The 17424-nt window shown below is 37.6% G+C and overlaps 1 protein-coding gene across 1 annotated transcript in view; it reads left to right on the forward strand.

Annotated features, from left to right (window-relative positions):
- cdh13 (cadherin 13, H-cadherin (heart)) overlaps window positions 1–17424 on the forward strand; it is a 399576-nt gene that overhangs the window by 222050 nt on the left and 160102 nt on the right. Inside the window, 1 exon segment of the mRNA XM_063004232.1 lies at window positions 3154–3298. Within this exon segment, the coding sequence (XP_062860302.1) occupies window positions 3154–3298 (145 nt within the window).

Consider the following 17424-nt stretch of genomic DNA (forward strand, 5'->3'; position numbering starts at 1 on the left):
TAATTAATAATGTGTTATAAATAATAAAAATAATTATATATACAAATAACAATATTAATAGTATTAATAATAACAATAATAATAATAATAATTATGATTATTGTTATTTTTATCATCATCAATAATAATAATAATTATTATTATTTTTGGGGCAACACGGTGGCTTGTTAGGTAGCACTGTCGTCTCACAGCAAGAAGCTCCTGGGTTCGATCCCTAGGTGGGGCGGTCCAGGTCCTTTCTGTGTGGAGTTTGCATGTTCTCCCCCTGTCTACATGAGTTTACTCTGGGATCTCCAGTTAGGGGCCTTGCTCAAGGGCCCAACAAGGGCTGCAGGGCAGAGCTGGGATTCAAAATCTCAACCTTTCAGTTGATAGCCAAAAGCTCTACCTACTAGGCTACTACTGTCCTATTGTATGCGATTGAAAAACAGGTCTGGACTAATTTCTTGTCTGCACTTTCTTGGTCTTCTCACAGACGTTCTCCAGTGAACCAGAGGTTTCCATTTTTGTATTCACATGCTGCCCTTCTATTCCAGATTTTATTCATTCATTTATTTATATATGTATTCATTCATTTTGAACCTTACAGCATCAGTACAATGTCAGGATGGTTAACTCATTATCTGTCTGCAGATTTCCACATAAACATGTTCTATACATTACATCAATACCTGAGCTGCCTTTTCACCTCTACTATTTTTTTTTCTTTCTGTGCAGTAGTTTTAAAACAAAGGCCAACTTTTAACCTCTAGAGTGAATATGTCTTTATACAGTATTAGTAAAGCATACAATTGCCCTGTTATTGGTGAATTATGTGGTAGCTGAATTAATATTATATTAACAGCATATAGAACATGCTATAATAGGTACATTTTCTAGGTGTGGTTCCTGGTTGTGAAGAAGAACAATAATGAAGAAACTAGGTTTAAATACATTATTTCTATATTAATTAATTAATTAATTAATTTTTTTTGTCAATTAATGGTGTGCAAATGTTTGTAGGCTATTTTCTCTAGTGTTATTTACTGCCAAATACATTCAGTAAAAAAGGAATGCAATACATACTTCAGTATTTCAGTACATTCCAGGATCATTTTGCCTCCTACCCCGGCGGCACAGTGGCTCAGTGGGTAGCACTGTCACCTCACAGCAAAAAGGTCATGGGTTCGATTCCCAGGTGGGGTGGCCCAGGTCCTTTCTGTGTGGAGTTTGCATGTTCTCCCTGTCTGCGTGGGTTTACTCCGGGAGCTCCGGTTTCCTCCCACAGTCAAAAGACATGCGGTCAGGTTAATTGGAGATACAAAATTGCCCATGACTGTGTTTGACATTAAACTTGTGAACTGATGAACTTTGTGTAACCGAAGGGTGTAAAACATGACGTTTAAATCCTAATAAATAAATAAATATTGCCTCCTACCCAGTGATGCGCAATGCACATGGCGTGATCCCAAAGTTTGGTCTTAAGCTGTCATACCATTCATCAACAGTGTTCAGCATGTAGCAAGACTCAGTTTTTTCTTCCTCCTGCTTTTAAGTACTGCTTTGGATAAACTAGCACTAATATATTCTGTCATTGTAATTCTTTCTCACCCCCCGTGCTTCATTCATGCTGACGAGGCCTTGTAAAACAGATCAGCGTCAGGGCAGAAGCACAGCTTAATAATGAATGCTGAGCACGGGCAACAAAAGACAATAATTATCCACGCGGCAGGACGGATGCCTCCTGGTTAACAGTCCCCATATCACCCTACTTTTGTTCTCTCACCCTCTGAGAGAGAGTCACATTTTTTATTCTGAAATTCATGCTTTTTATTTATGATGTGATAAGTGACACTGGTATAATGTGTGAGTAAATTACAGTCATTGGGTTTCATCCCAGTCATTATTGCCACTCGTGTACTGGAATATGATGAGTGCGGGATGAAAGAGAAGTCGGTTGTGTAGCTCAGATTTTAATATTTACTTTAGTTACTAGTGCTCATGCACATTTCTATTTTAACTTTAACCCACTGTTTTCTGGAGGTCCTTAAAATGTTAAATGTGTAATATTATAAGCTAAAGAATTCACGTGTTAGTTGATATTTTGATATTATGTATGTTCAGGGTTATCAGAATACTACACACTGTACACCATATGGCCAAAAGTATGTAAGAATCTGACCAAATTTACTGGACCTCTCAATCCAAAACCAAGTTGGAACCACCTTACACTCCACAGTCTAGTGGAACAGGCAGAAGCCTTCTGCAAAATGTTGTCATGTGACAAAATGATCCTGGAATGGACGTATGACAACAGTTTGCAGAAGGCTTGTGATGAACCCCAATGGCCTGCACAATCTCAACCCCAATTGACATATTTGGGATGGATTGACATTGGATTGCTAAACTTTCTTGTCTAACATCTAACATCTGGTTCTCAAAATGCTCTTTTTATCATCTGTTTTTGTGCATTTTTCTCTCAATTTAGCGCTGGGTTCAAGGAGGGTGTATATTTGCCTGTCCACCCATTCCGTTCTTATTCTTCCATACTTCAGTGGATTTGCGCATGAGGTCGGAGTTCGGAGAGCCACACCTTGATCTCTGCGCTCTTCCACTTTTTGTACAGGCACCCTGGGCAACCCAGGTCCTTACACAGTGGTGATAACCCCACGCTTTATTATTCTGGTATTTCCTAATAATAGACTAATAACAGTCTACCAAGCAGACTAGAGGCCAGTTTTGTCTGCTAGAGGGCGCCCAGACGACTGGTAACAGAGCCAACATTCAAACCCGGGAGCTCAGAATCTCTGCGCTCGTGTCCTAGCGGATTATCCCGCTGTGCCACCTGGGCACCCCAAAATGTTCTTTCGACTAAATAGGCACAAATTCCTACAGATATGTACAAAAAGACTTCCAAGACCTCCAACTGTTACAGCCAAATAATTGGGTCTGTCTACTCATGATCTTGGAGTGGGATACTCAACGCGCTCATGGTCAGGTGTCCATCTACTCTTAGCCCTGTAGTAAAGACTTGTATTGTCCAACTGCCTGTGTTTATACTGTTCTATATTAGTCACATTTCACTTAAAAAATGCAAAACATTTTGCAGCCTGATTGAAATTCTCTGGTCTATCAGGACAAATTGTGATTTTTAAATCTGTTCTTCTCTCCAAGCTTCAAGTGTCAACTACAGACATGACTGGCAGATTAGTTGAGGGGCCTGTGGACCTGGACGTGTTTGTGATTGATCAGAATGACAACAGGCCCGTCTTCAGGGAGTCCCGTTATTCCGGAGAGGTCCTGGAGGGCTCCCCGACAGGTATGGATTACTCGCTTACTTTTGCTAACGTTGCAGATCTTCCACTCTCTCTCTTTTATTTCACTCCCATGATTTCATGATGTTAACTGTGTATGAAGAGTTGAGGTGGTGTAATAATAACACTGCTAACAGATTGATCCTGCTCACTTCCTTTATATTCTCTGAGCTTTTTCCTGCACTTGTGGAGTTTGTTTGTGTATGAAACTGATACGTATAGCTGAATGAAATGATGCTGCCAGTGCAGCCGGTAAAGCAAATAGAAATGAAAGCTGCAACAGCGGGGCGCGTCCATGCTGCTGGAGGAGCTTCACTAACTTGGTTAAGCAAAAAGGTTTATCTAATAGCCAGAAGAGAAAATGCAATTTGACAGAGGGATTTAATAAAGTTAAAAGTGAATCTTGCCCCTGTGCATGGTCTGTAATCAGAAGGGTGTTAGACAGTCGCTGCTATATACTGTGTAGAGCTATACCGCTCTGAGGTAGCACGTACGAGGAACAACGTGTTTATTTATATATTTATAGTGGGTGAGTGAATGGATTTATTTATGTTTTGGGAATGCACCAGTCTGATACTGAATTTGATCATTTTTCACACTTTGATCTACAGCTGTATTTAGTTTCCACAGACCCATCTAAATTAAGAAAGGAACACTGGTACGTACGGGGGATCTTCAAAAAGTTTCCACACTTTTATATTTTGGTTATAAACAGTGAGGGTGGAAGGAGTAGTAATTGGTCGTGTCTGAGAGACTGAGAGAGCTTATAGTATATAGATTTATCACCATCTGATTTCCACTATTTTGGACGCTCAAAGAAGCTTTAAGGTGAAGAAGATTTTCATGTGATGATGATGTTAAAGCAGTGGTGCATCAGTGGCTACGTGCTCAACTAAAAACATTTTTTGCTGATGGCATTAAAAAGTTCGTACGATGCTGGGAAAATGCAAGTGGAAGTGATGTCATTTGTTTTTTAAATTCTTCATAATTGGGGTTAAAAAAGTGCGGAAATTTTTGGACCATTTTCCATGGGTGGCACGGTGGCTCGGTGGGTAGCACTGTCGCCTCACTGCCTGGGTTGTGGATGGGTTCAGGTCCTTTCTGTGTGGAGTTTGCATGTTCGCCCCGTGTCCATATGGGTCTTCTCCAGGTGCTCCGGTTTCTTCCCACAGTCCAAAGACAAGCAGTCAGGTTAACTGGAGATACTACAAATTGTATGTGTTAAGGTATGAATGTGTTTGTGTCTGTGTCCTGCGATGGACTGGTGCCTTGTCCAGGGTGTTTCTGTGTGCCTTATGCCCATTGAGAGCTGGAATAAGCATCAGCACCCCAACATGACTCTGATTAGAATAAGAGGTTTAGAAAGTGAGGGAGTGGTACGTACATTTAGTGGTGGTTTTCTTCCACTGGTTATTTTATGAGCTGCTCCTACTACACTATACATCATTAATTACTTAATGATTACTTATTACTTTATTCTCCACTCAATTTGTGATCTATCTGCATCTCACACTGTGGAGGAAATTTGTGATGTGATTTCAATCATGTTGTCATCAATAAAAAAGCTTCTTCATCATACCATCACTTAAACTACCTTACAGGTGAACTTCTATTTACATGACTTGTTCACCAGGGCATGAGCACTCCTGAGTTTGTGCAGTCTGGGTGTATATACCGTCCTCTCGTATGAGCCGTATTGTGTGTGCAGGTGTGCACAGTGGGTACATGAGCAGTTCACAGCCTTTGTTCTTTTCCCTGCCAGAACTGCTGCTTTTTCAGTGCAGATGTGCGCAGCAGGTCTCATCAACTTTTCAAAACTGATCCCAGCACCAGGCGGACTGAGGACGAATCCGTGCTGCTTAGTAGCTTCTCTAAAGTTCCTGTCGAGAACGAGGGTGCCATGTTTGTGCCCCGAGGTGATGGAGGATCTGAAATACCAGGAATTGTTTGATGTTTTTACATTAATCCGTTTGTGCCTGTTCTTGGTCTGTAAAAGGGTTTTTTTTTTCTCTCTGCTGGCATCTCTGCTAGACACTATCAGCATGTGCAAAAAAATTTTAATTAAGCAGTTAATTAAGTAAAAATACTACTTCATGATAAATGTCATAAGTCATAAGTTCTTTTTCTGCTCATTTTCTTAATTTATTTAAAACCGTTCATCCCACCTTTGAACTAAGTCTTCGCAACATCATGACATATCAATCTGGCAGCATAAGGAAACAAGATGCTTCCCAGACACTTTAACCCAGGCTTCTTTTTTATTTATTTATTATTATTATTTTTGTATGTTTATTTAAATTGTAATTTTGATTGTATTTTAATTTGAGTGTATTATTTATTTATTTTGTTTGTTTATTTATTTATTTTTTAATACAGCTTATTGATAGTGCTAACTGCCATGTAATAAACTAAATGTGGGCGACACTGTGGCTTGGTGGACAGCACTGTCGCCTCACAGTAAGAGGGTCCTGGGTTCAATTCCCAGGTTGGAGCAGTCCAGGTCCTTTCTGTGTGGAGTTTGCATGTTCTCCCCATGTCTGTGTGAGTTTCCTCCAGGAGCGCCGGTTTCCTCCCACAGTCCAAAGACGTGCAAGTGAGGTGAATTGGAGATACAAAATTGTCCATGACTGTGTTTGATATTAATTTTGAACTGATGAATCTTGTGTAACCAGTAACATGTCCTGTCATGAATGTAACCAGAGTGTGTAAAAACATGATGTTAAAATCCTAATAAATAAATAACAAATGTCCACCTCTGGCTGGCATCAATCTAAATGACACTGGAGCGGACAGACAACCATACCACTTGGCCAGCTATTCTCTTTTGGACAACCTAGCAACCTGTTGTTGCAGTATTGTCTGGACTCAAGCTTATAATCTTTAGATAAGGTAAATGCTTATGGTACATTTTCATTTGCAAATGTCATTACTTCACTTCTTTTTAGTAAATATTTAATTGACATTTAGGGGTTAGATTGGGGTAATTTGTTTAAAATAACTCAACCTTTAAAGCTTAACTACATTTCTTATAAAGATTAAGAGACATATTTGGAGTTGTGACTTGAAAGTATCACTCAAAATTGCCAAAAAAGGCAAATAGCTAGGTGCATAAAGCAAGGTACCTGATTTAACAAGTCTAGTGTGGAGAAACTCCAGCAGCCTTAACCTCAGTAATCAACTTTTGAATCAGTGGAACGTCTATTGCAGGCCTTTTGGTCCAGGATCAGTTTCTGGCTTCACAAATTCTCATAGCTACAATACAATGTCTTGTAAAGATAATGTACCCACTAATGTTTTACCACCCTGTGGGCAGCACTCTGACCTCATACTTGTGTTGTTCAGTTGTTTCTCACATCAGCAGGGACTTTTATTCCAGCCTTTCCAATCACAGCCTCTCGTCACTGGAGTTGTGACTGGTCACTACCTGCTGCTCTCTTTTATTTTATCACCTCTGACCAGATTGCTCTGGTCTCAGGTGTGAACGGACGGGTGTCATGTCTCCTACCTGGTTTGACTAAAGCATCAGCCTTAGAAAATAAAGCGTGGGGGGAAAATCAATAGCTAATTGCCAGGACAGGCCCCCAGAGGAGAGGCAGTCAGACCCTGGCTCTGATTGATCTGGCCAAGAAAATGATCGGGCTGTGGGTGACACTAATGCCAGAAGGTAATTTGCAACATAATGCCGTTTTTGTGTGTGCTAGGATTTCCCTGCTCACAAATACCGACCCACTGTTCTTTGGTCCACATGGCTTCTTGCTTTCACCGTGTCTCATTATTTGCTCTTCAGACCAGCGGCGCTCGTTAAATTAAGGGTCGTCATGTGCTGTGGAATATCTGAGTGTGGACGAGGTGCTCTGGTCACTCTAATAAGCTGGATGGAATGCTTCAGTGGTCGAATTTTTCTGTGTTAGGAATATATACAGCCAGATTCAGAATTATTGGCACCCTTGATAGGAATGGACGATGAGGGTTATATTTGGTGCTAGGCGTCAAATATCTAGATATGTCACTATTGGGATTACTGTATAGACGTTTTAAACTCATGGCACAGCAGCAGACATGCCTGGCTGTGGGAGAAAGCCTAATAATTTGTGCAGAACCCTCAGCAATCTTATCAGGACAGTAAAGAAAAATCACTGTTACTGCAAATGATGCTGGTACAAATTTGTCAGTGTCAACCTTAAGATCATCTCTTAACAACCAAAGATTAAATGGCTAGACTTGCCCAAGAAGCACAAGAAAAGTTGAATGGAATATGCCAAAAGGAATTCAGAGTGGCCTGCAGCATTCTAGGACACAGTTCCTTGGAATGCCAAATCAAAATGGGAACTGTTTGGCCATATGGATCAGTGGTTTGTTCGGTACAAGTAAGGCAAAGCTTATGATTTTAAGAATACTATCTTTATGGTCAAGCATAATGGTGGGTCAGTGATGACTGGTTGGGTCGTTTTCTCAACAGGAACTGACAGTCTTGACCATGTTACTGGTATCATGGCACAAATACACCAAGGCATTTTGAGGAGGAAAATGTGTGCCCATTATTGCTACCAAGTGCACGTGGGTCAGTCATTGAGTGAGTTTACACATGGTTTCTTGGGATGGATTAGCACTGTATCCATCCTAATTATTGCAAAATTATTGGCACCATTAATGGGAATGGGTAAAAGAGTTACGCCACTCTTAACCAAGAAGCACAGAGCAGTGGTAGCTCAGTGGTTAAGGTATTGAACTAGTAATTGGAAGTTTGCTAGTTCAAGCCCAATTACCTCTGAGCAAGGCTCCTAACCCTCAATTGACCCTCACCTGGATAAAGCCTATAAAGGTTAAAGTCTATAAAAATAAAGCCATGAATGATGATTTAATGTATATAACTTATTTTTCTGTATTTTAAAAGTTATAAAAAGACTGGATATGGACTTTAATCCATATACGTGAATAACTAAGTATGTAGGTATTTGCATGGTGTCCTAGAATGGACCGGCACCCAAACCAGTACGTATTTCTACCTCACACACAGTGTTCCCGAGACCCCTGGCTGGATAAAAGCAGCTATTGAAGATGAATGAAAAAATAATAAAAGTATAGATGGCTTATTTTCTGTCTTTATTTAGATTATGATTCCATTTTCTTAAAACTCTCTTTGATCTGAATATCTGAATATATTTGACTATTTTGATGTAAATCAGACCAGTAAGTTTGAGTGATGCCTGAAATCAATTTGGAATTAAATTGAAATTTTATCTGACAGTCAACTTCACCCTCCTTTACTCCCTGAGTTTTACTTTCTTTCTGATGCTTGATGGTTCTAGTTAAGTTCTAATGTAAATAGAAGAGGGACTCCCCGACTTATATCTCAAGCAAGTGCACAGCGGTGGTGGATGTGAGTGCTGGTTCAGTGGGTCTCCTGTGTAGGAATTCTGCCACATAGGCATTGCTAACATATTTAAGGATTTCTATTCTTCTCTTTTCCCATATTACACCACTGTACACAGACTTGATTAACCTAGCCTTTTTAGTTTGAGAGTTTGAGGTAAAGTGAACAGGGAGAGAAGTGGGATGAGAATCTGGCACTCTGTTGGTCCCTGTGCTCCATGTCTCTGATGCCTCATACCATTCTTAAAGTCTCTGCACTACCTGCTTTTTACTTTCCAATATCACTGCATCAGTGTTCCACAAAAATGTCTCCAGACGAGATAACTGGATTAGTTTTGAACCTGAGTCCCTGCGATGACTTTTAAAAGGTTTTGGATAAATAGGGAGGTTCATTGCAGGCTCTGAAGAGATTCTTAACATAAAAGCTTAATTCCATCAGTGTGGCAGGCCAGTGAATTGGTGTGCTATTGGAGTGACCAAAAATATTTGGACAATCATTTTAAAATAACTTGTAAAGATTTTAGATGCATACATTGATACCAGTGCATGCAGCAATGCAGTTGAAATGAAAGCGCTTGTTGATTGGATGCCCATTTTCAAAATGTCATGAAATGTCTGATCTTCTGTAGCATTTATAGCATTTAATCATACATTGAAAGTGCTGTCTATGGTAACTAAAATAGTCTATGAGCAGCAACATTACAGCTTTCTTGGTACCCCATAATAATGAAGTACATGATGTTTTACATCTATACTTGGTGGCAAGGGCACATGGTTCTAGGATTTCCGGAGACACACAATCCAAAGATCAACTCGCGCAATGTAAAGCCTCAACTGAAGTGATTTAAACCACAAGGCACTGGGGCCAGGCATGTAGAAATGCATTTTGTGAACCAGCTAGCAGTCTGAGATGCAACCTAGGTTTACTGGATGCCAGAACAATGCCACAGTTGGTTACGATAGTTCCAGCTGTAAATAGTCTTGAATGGGTCTGTTCTGATGGTTTTGCTCTTGGTTACAGTAAAGAGAAATGTTAATTTTACACCATACACTAACATTCCAGAAAACTGTTTGCTTGCATCTCTGGGGTAAGTTTTCTTCTCAGCTTGGTTTTCCAAGCTTTGGAAGAACCTGATTGAAGGAAAGTTCCTCTAACCCCAGTACACATCTGGAATGAATTGGAATTCATCAGTACTTCAGTAACACTCAAGTGAGGCTCAGTGGAAGTGAATCCATGCAGTTGTGTCCCAACATTTAGATGAACTCTTCCTCACAGAAACCTAAGGTCACCAACATGTGCAAGGCCAATGCTAGTGTTGCATGTGGCTGAGTATTTATTTATTTATTAGGATTTTAACGTCATGTTTTACACTTTGGTTACATTCATGACAGGACAGGTAGTTACTGGTTGCAGAAGATTCATCAGTGGAGGAGAGTTGCTCTTGATGGCTTCTGATGCTGTTTTCTGGGTCTCTTGAGTTCCAGTGGGTGAAACTTCTAATTCTTCAGCCTAAAAAGAAAACAAAACTGTTTGCTTTCAGCTTTGTGGCAGGTTTTTCTTTGGTGCATGACAGTGCTCTTTGAAAAAAATACAAATTCAGTGCCTGTCTTCTCTAAATGGTAGTAAATTCATGCAGTTGTGTTTTAAAATATAGAAAAATCCTTCAACAATGCAAATGATGTGTTCTGGTGCTTTTTTGTGTGTCTCCATCAAGTAAAAATCCCAATTTTTCTGCCTAAAAACAAAACAAAACAGTTTGCTTTCAGCTTTGTGGCAGGTTTTCTTTAGTGCATGGCAGTGCTCTTTAAGTGAAATAAAAATTCATGCAGTTGTGCTTTAAAATATAGAGAAATCCTTCAATAATGCAAATTATGTTTTGGTGTGCACATGCTTTTACCCACATAGGTGGCAAAAATTTCACCGAGAACGCAAAGTCTTTGACGCTTCGCTGAAGCTTAGTAAGATTTTCACACTCAGCTTTTACCAGCTTCTTGGCACCACCTACAGATGTTCAAGCACTTGTCAGGGAAGTGCCAAAGCATTAAAAGACATGAGTCATAAACTGATCTTTAGATCTATAAAGATCAGTATATATATTAGCATAACTTCACACCAGGACATATAGCAGTGTTAGCATAAAGCTACATGCTGTCAGCTTTGAAGGTTGAAAAAGTTCTAACGTTCTCTACAGTGAAGGGAACCGACAGGCTGAATATAGAAGCAGAACCTTTAAAGCTGCAAACGCCTGGTAAGTTTTGATGTCAGATGTGATGCAGAACTTAAAGAAGAGCTCTGCGAGGAACTATATTTGTCTGGATCACATTTCAGCGTTCTCCTATCTCTACCCATGAATCCAACACTTCTGAAGTTTCTTTTTTTTTCTACACTTCCGAATCTCTCAGTATGCACTGCAGTACATCAGCTCGAAGAAATATTCATACTGCACATCGTTCCGTGTTGATCGTGCCAGCTTCCCGCTCGCACGTTTTAAAATACATAAGCACAGTTTTTTTGGAACAAAAAGCCGGTCATTAATAATCCAGATGAGTGCTCAGTACACCTGTGTGCTCGGAGCCTGGCCTGAGTGAGCACTGCTGTAGGAATGTGTGCTTTACTGAGATCTGTTAGCTTTAACCGTGGTAGCCTGCAGCACATTTACCTGGCGGTGTAAACACTTTGAGTATTGAACTGAAATAAAGTGTTGCTTAAATGTGATGAAATTTAAACTATTAATGGCTGATAGTGTAATTTAGGAGGACAGGGTGTTCATGTGTACATGACTATGTTTACATTTATGGCGTTTAGCGGCGTTTATCAGAGGCTGTTATCCAAAGTGCTCCAAGTGACAGTTGTGACAGAATACAAGACGAGCTTTTTAAGGGTTTAGTGCCCTGCTCAAGGGCCTGATAGTGGCCCATCAGATGACCTTCTGATTTTTAGTCATGTACCTTAACTGTTGAGCTACCATTGCCTATTTTTATTTAATTACTACATTTATTTATTACAGGCCTTATATTATTTTTATTTTTATTATTATTATTTATAAGCATTATTTATTAGCTTTTTTATTACAGTAAAGTCACATCCTATTTGTAAATCAGGTCATTGGCTAGAATTTATGTAAATTCAAAAATTCTAGAATTATTTATTTATTTATTTATGCATGTCTTTATTTTAATTTATTTATATATTTTTTAATTTATTAGTTTATTTTTTTTTTATTATTATTATTTTTTTTTTATTAATGCTTAGTCTTAAACTTAAACTTAAACTTAAACTTGCAAAAGCATGGCTTTATCAGCTTTTTTAGTATGGTAAAGTCACATCCTAATTTCAAATTAGGTAATTGGCTAAAACTTATGCAAATGCAATAATTCTAGAATTATTTATTTATTAATTTATTTATTTATGTATGTTTGCATGTATTTATTAATTTTTATTTACTTATGTATGCAGCTTTATTTATTGATTTTTTATTTACTTATGTATGCATGTATTTATTTATTTTTATTTACTTATGTATGCAGCTTTATTTATTGATTTTTTATTTACTTATGTATGCAGCTTTATTTATTTTTTATTTACTCATGTATGCATGTCTTTATTTATTTATTTACTTATGTATGCATGTCTTTATTTATTTTTATTTATTATTTATTTATGTATGCATGTCTCTATTTATTTATTTACTTATGTATGCATGTCTCTATTTATTTATTTACTTATGTATGCATGTCTCTATTTATTTATTTACTTATGTATGCATGTCTTTATTTATTTATTTACTTATGTATGCATGTCTTTATTTATTTATTTACTTATGTATGCATGTCTTTATTTATTTATTTACTTATGTATGCATGTCTTTATTTATTTTTATTTTAATATTTTTATATAATGCATCAGAGAAAGATAAACATCAAAAAAAGAAATGAAACTAAAATGCAACTCAGATACATTCCAAACTGGTGTAAAGTGCAAAGTGTATAAATCAATGTTAAGGGTTTAATAACAAATACTTGTATCTGGTACTGGAGGAAAATTGTGATATTGACTTTCGGAAAGCGCAGTGGCACCATGGCACAAACGGTGGAGTGAGTGTTTCACAGCAATATGAGTCCTGAGGTCCTTGGTTTTGAGTTTTGCCTGTGGGCTCTGTATGTTTGGAGTTTGTTCCAAACCTGTTTTCCTGGTGTCCATGAGTACACTGGTTTCTTTTTACGTCACAGAAATTTGTATGGAGAACTGGCGGCTCTAAATGGTATGTAGATGTCTGTAAATGAACGGGAGTGAATGGTGCCCATTAGTTGGTGTGTTCCAGCCTTGTGTCCATTGTTACCAGGGGGTGCTGGTCTAGTCTAGTCTTGTGTCTAGTCTAAATGGGGTTGGGAAAATAATTAATAGTAAATTAATATTAAAACTGCCTTTAAATGGCATCTTATTATGTAGTTATTTATTGTGTGTGTGTGTGTATGTACTTAAGATACTGCTCATTACCAGTGTGGTTATCATACTAGAGGAAAGCCACAGTGGTGTTTGGGAAAACCCAGTACATGCAACCTCGTGTGCAACACAGGACTCATAATTGCTGTTCCAATTCATCCCAAAGGAATTCACTGGACTTGAGGTCAGGGGTCTGTGCAGGTTCATTAAAGTTCATCCACACCAACTTGTCGAAACCTTGCTTTGTGCCCAGGGCTACAGTCATTAGGTGTAGTTACAGTGCTCATTTTTATTATTTGCTTTGTCGCTGTTCTTTTTTGTCTATTTGATAAGACTTTTTTGTCCATACCTGCTCCATTACTCTGCTACAGAGTGGAGTTCTAACACACTGTGAATTGATAGAGGGAGGCAGAGGCTAACGGTGCTGTGAATCAATAAATAAGAGGAAAAAATAATCAATCAGATAAAGCCCTAAAATTATGGTGGGACTAATGTATCTTGTGTCCTTGGTATACACAATGCATAAATGGCACAGAATATTAGGGCACAGGAAGATGGAAAGGTGCATTTTTGTGCCCCCACACATCACAGTCAGCAGAGATAATCTTAATGGATTTAATGTTCTTACTTTCCTGACATATTCCCCGCTGCTTTGACAGATGGCAGAAGGGATTTTTTAAAAGGCACTCAAAGCCACAAACAGGATAAACGTGAAGATCTGTCGCTACGCTATTTCCCTAAAGTTCCTCTTTAAATCACTTTGAATTGCCGTTCCTGCTTTCATTTGTCACAAGGCGTGCACGTTTATTTGTTTCCCTGAGGAGAAACAAAATTCAGCATTTGAATTCCACAAACAAGTGGAAAAGCCTCTTAATTGACTGGAGGGTCTTTTTAGTGTCTCCACCGTTACAGCCGAATGTCAAAGTGATTTTTTATTTTTTATTGAGATGCTTGATTCTTACATGGTACATTACAGTAATGAAGCATAACATGAATGTGTATTTCAAATGGCAAACACAGCTGTATGAGTGTAAATATGAGGGTTATTGCCTGCTAACAGCATGTCTTATCCACACAATATGGTCAGAACTATATGGACACCTGACTTTTAGATGGTTGGACGTGCCATTGCAAAAACCATAATAAGTCATTAATATGCAGTTTCCTCTTTTTCGCCTATAATACAGCGTCTACACTACTGAGAAAGCTTTAAACAAGAGTAAAGGAGTGTACTGTATACATGAACATTTGTGCCCATGTAGTAGAAAAAACAAGTTAACACGAAGCTTGGGGGTTGGGGTAAGGGTTCCCTGCCGATCACCCACCAAATTTGTGGCCGCGAAGTTGAATAGAATAGATAGCATAGATTACCTTTGTCTTATATACATATACAGATGTACAGTACAACAAAGCGCAGGGTCAGCCATTGTTTGGCGCCCCTGGAGCCAAGAGGGTTAAGGACCTTGCTCAAGGACCCAACAGTGGCTGCATGGCAGAGCTGGGATTCAAACTCTCAACTTTTCAATTGATAGCTCAACGCTCCGCCCACTAGGCTACTACTGTCCCATTACCATTATATTACTTTGTATAATTTCCATAATAATTTATGTTCAGTCCCCCCACCTTCAACCCTATTGTGTATGTGATTTTAGTGCAAATTTGGGCAACTACTAGACTATAAAATGACCAAAGAGTGGTTAACCAGTTAACCTGACTGCATGATTTTGGACTGAGGAAACCGGAGCTCCCGGAGGAAACCCACGCAAACACGGGGCGAACATTATTACTACTACTAATAATAATATATTAATAATAATACAACTACTACTACCACTACTAATACTGTTAATATACATACAAGTATTAGTACTGGTACCCAGAACCCAGCACCTTCCATGAGCAAGTCATTAGCAAAAAAATAAAATAAAAATCTACATGGATAGACAGACATTTACTTATATTTACATGCTTTTTTGTTAAATACAATAAATATACAGTACAGTAAGTATCTCTATGCCCTAGTCTTAACAGTAATTATACATCCGGAATGTCACATCCATACAATGTAAGGAACACTGAACCTGGATCCCTGAAAATCTCTAACTGTAATATGATCTGTGTAGGGCCACACTGTTCTCCACAATGTGTCATGCCACTTTTAATTATGCTTTGGGTTGCGTAATGGTACAAGTCATCTTGTGAAAATCATTAGAACCAATGACCTTGTACTGGCCCACCAGTCATTAAACATCATTAAACTATTTAGAATGTTCTGAAACCCGCTCTTTGATGTAAATCATTACCCTTTTATCCTTCAAAAAGTAATATGACTTGGATGACAGCATTAAAAAAAGATTCAAATCTGACAGTGACGACCCTCCTTATATTAAATCCTTAATATTAATGTCATTACAGGTTTACAATAGTTTGTCACTCCAGCTTTGGATAAAAGCAAAAACCATTTATTATGTGGACTCGCGTCTTTCTGGCATTAACACGATATATCAGAGGACTAACTGAATCATGAGAGAGAAGTAAAATGTCAGCTAACACAGTTTGATGCAGTGTTTTGTGGTAACAAGCAGTCAGACAGTTGAGCTGTGATGTGCTCTTGTTAGCTTCATTTACATTTCAACTCTGAACCAACACCAGGCGCCTGAGGGATTGATAAAAATAGTGAATAAAACATGGCAACATGTGAGCAACTTCAGCCTAAATCTCAGATTAATCTTGTCTCGGCCTTGACTTCTGTTGACTCTAAATTAATATTTAATATGTACTTTGATTAACAAATTATACCTGAAGTTACAGTTTAATAAATCAATAAAGTATAATAATCATAATAATAATGATAATAATGATGATAATAATAATAATAATGACAATGATAATAATATTAATAATAATAATCATCATCATCAGCATGAATCATTATTATTATTATTATTATTATTGTGATGATTATTATTATTAATATTAATGCATAATTATTAATATATTATTATTATTAGTAGTAAGAATAATTAAATCAAAATGTTTATTATTATTATTATTATTATTGTTATTATTATTATGGTTATTATTATTATTATTGTTATTTATTATTATTATTATTATTATGGTTATTATTATTATGGTTATTGTTATTGTTATTATTATTATTATTATTATTATTATTATTATTATGGTTATTATTGTTATTGTGGTTATTATTATTATTTATTATTATTATTATCATTGTTATTTTTATTATTATTATTATTATTATTATTATTATTACCACTACTACTACTACTATAATTATTATTTTAATGCTCTCAGTTACTTTAAGAATAAAATGCAGCAGGCTCCAAGGTCCTGGGTTCGATCCTGTTTATTTTCCATGTGAAATAGCTAGCTGACTGACCTGCTTTCATCTCTTCTGCACTACTCAGCATTGGCCATTTCAACCGACTTTGCTACAGGAGCAAAAGTGACTACGGTGCAAACAGACAAATTGGATTAAGTCACTTGTAGGTTGCTCTGTGAGCACTGGGTTTAAAATTTGATTTTAGAGAGAAATCCAATTTGCCTTGGACTGTGGACAGAGCATCAGAAGCAGCTTTAAACCACCGTTATAGAAATTCAATCTAGATTAATAAGTAAAAGTATGAAACCTTATTTTCTGAATTCTAAATTGCAGTTTTAAAGTGGTTATGGTTTAATTATTCATCATTTATTTTGAGTCAGAGTGTTTTACTCCTGCAGTAAGACTTAATTCAGTGAATAATTGATTACACTAATAAATGCTTATTCACTGTCACATATATCTGTTACACGGCGTGAACCTGAGCCTGTGACTGACTAAAGCTATACTGGAATCCAGTCAAGCATGTTAGCAGAAAGTTAAAGAGGGAAAAGAAAGTTAAAGAGGGAATTGATGCCCCTCACTTCATCTGTAAATGGAGCTTTTTTTGGTCTCATCTGACTGTGTCCCATTTGTCCTAGACTGAAATGTGTTTTTAAACCCTCAGTATAGTGCACTGACACCGCTGACCTGTTCAATTACAGGATACTACTATACAACTAACACATCTGATCCAGCTCGTTATGGGTTGGTCTGTGGTGAGCAGGGCAAAGGTTAAACTGTAAAGGTCATGGTAGTGTTTTCATGTTATTATTGCCATTCAGTTTCTTTAATTGATTGATTGATTACTTTATTGATCCCTGAAGGGAAACTGCCTAATCTTTAAACCATTGGAACATTACCTTGGTGCATGCAATCTTATTTGTCATAAAATATGCATTACATATTCAGTAATTTGTGTCCTGTTC

Source organism: Trichomycterus rosablanca, chromosome 11 (genome assembly GCF_030014385.1).
Source record: "Trichomycterus rosablanca isolate fTriRos1 chromosome 11, fTriRos1.hap1, whole genome shotgun sequence".
Taxonomy (NCBI): domain Eukaryota; kingdom Metazoa; phylum Chordata; class Actinopteri; order Siluriformes; family Trichomycteridae; genus Trichomycterus; species Trichomycterus rosablanca.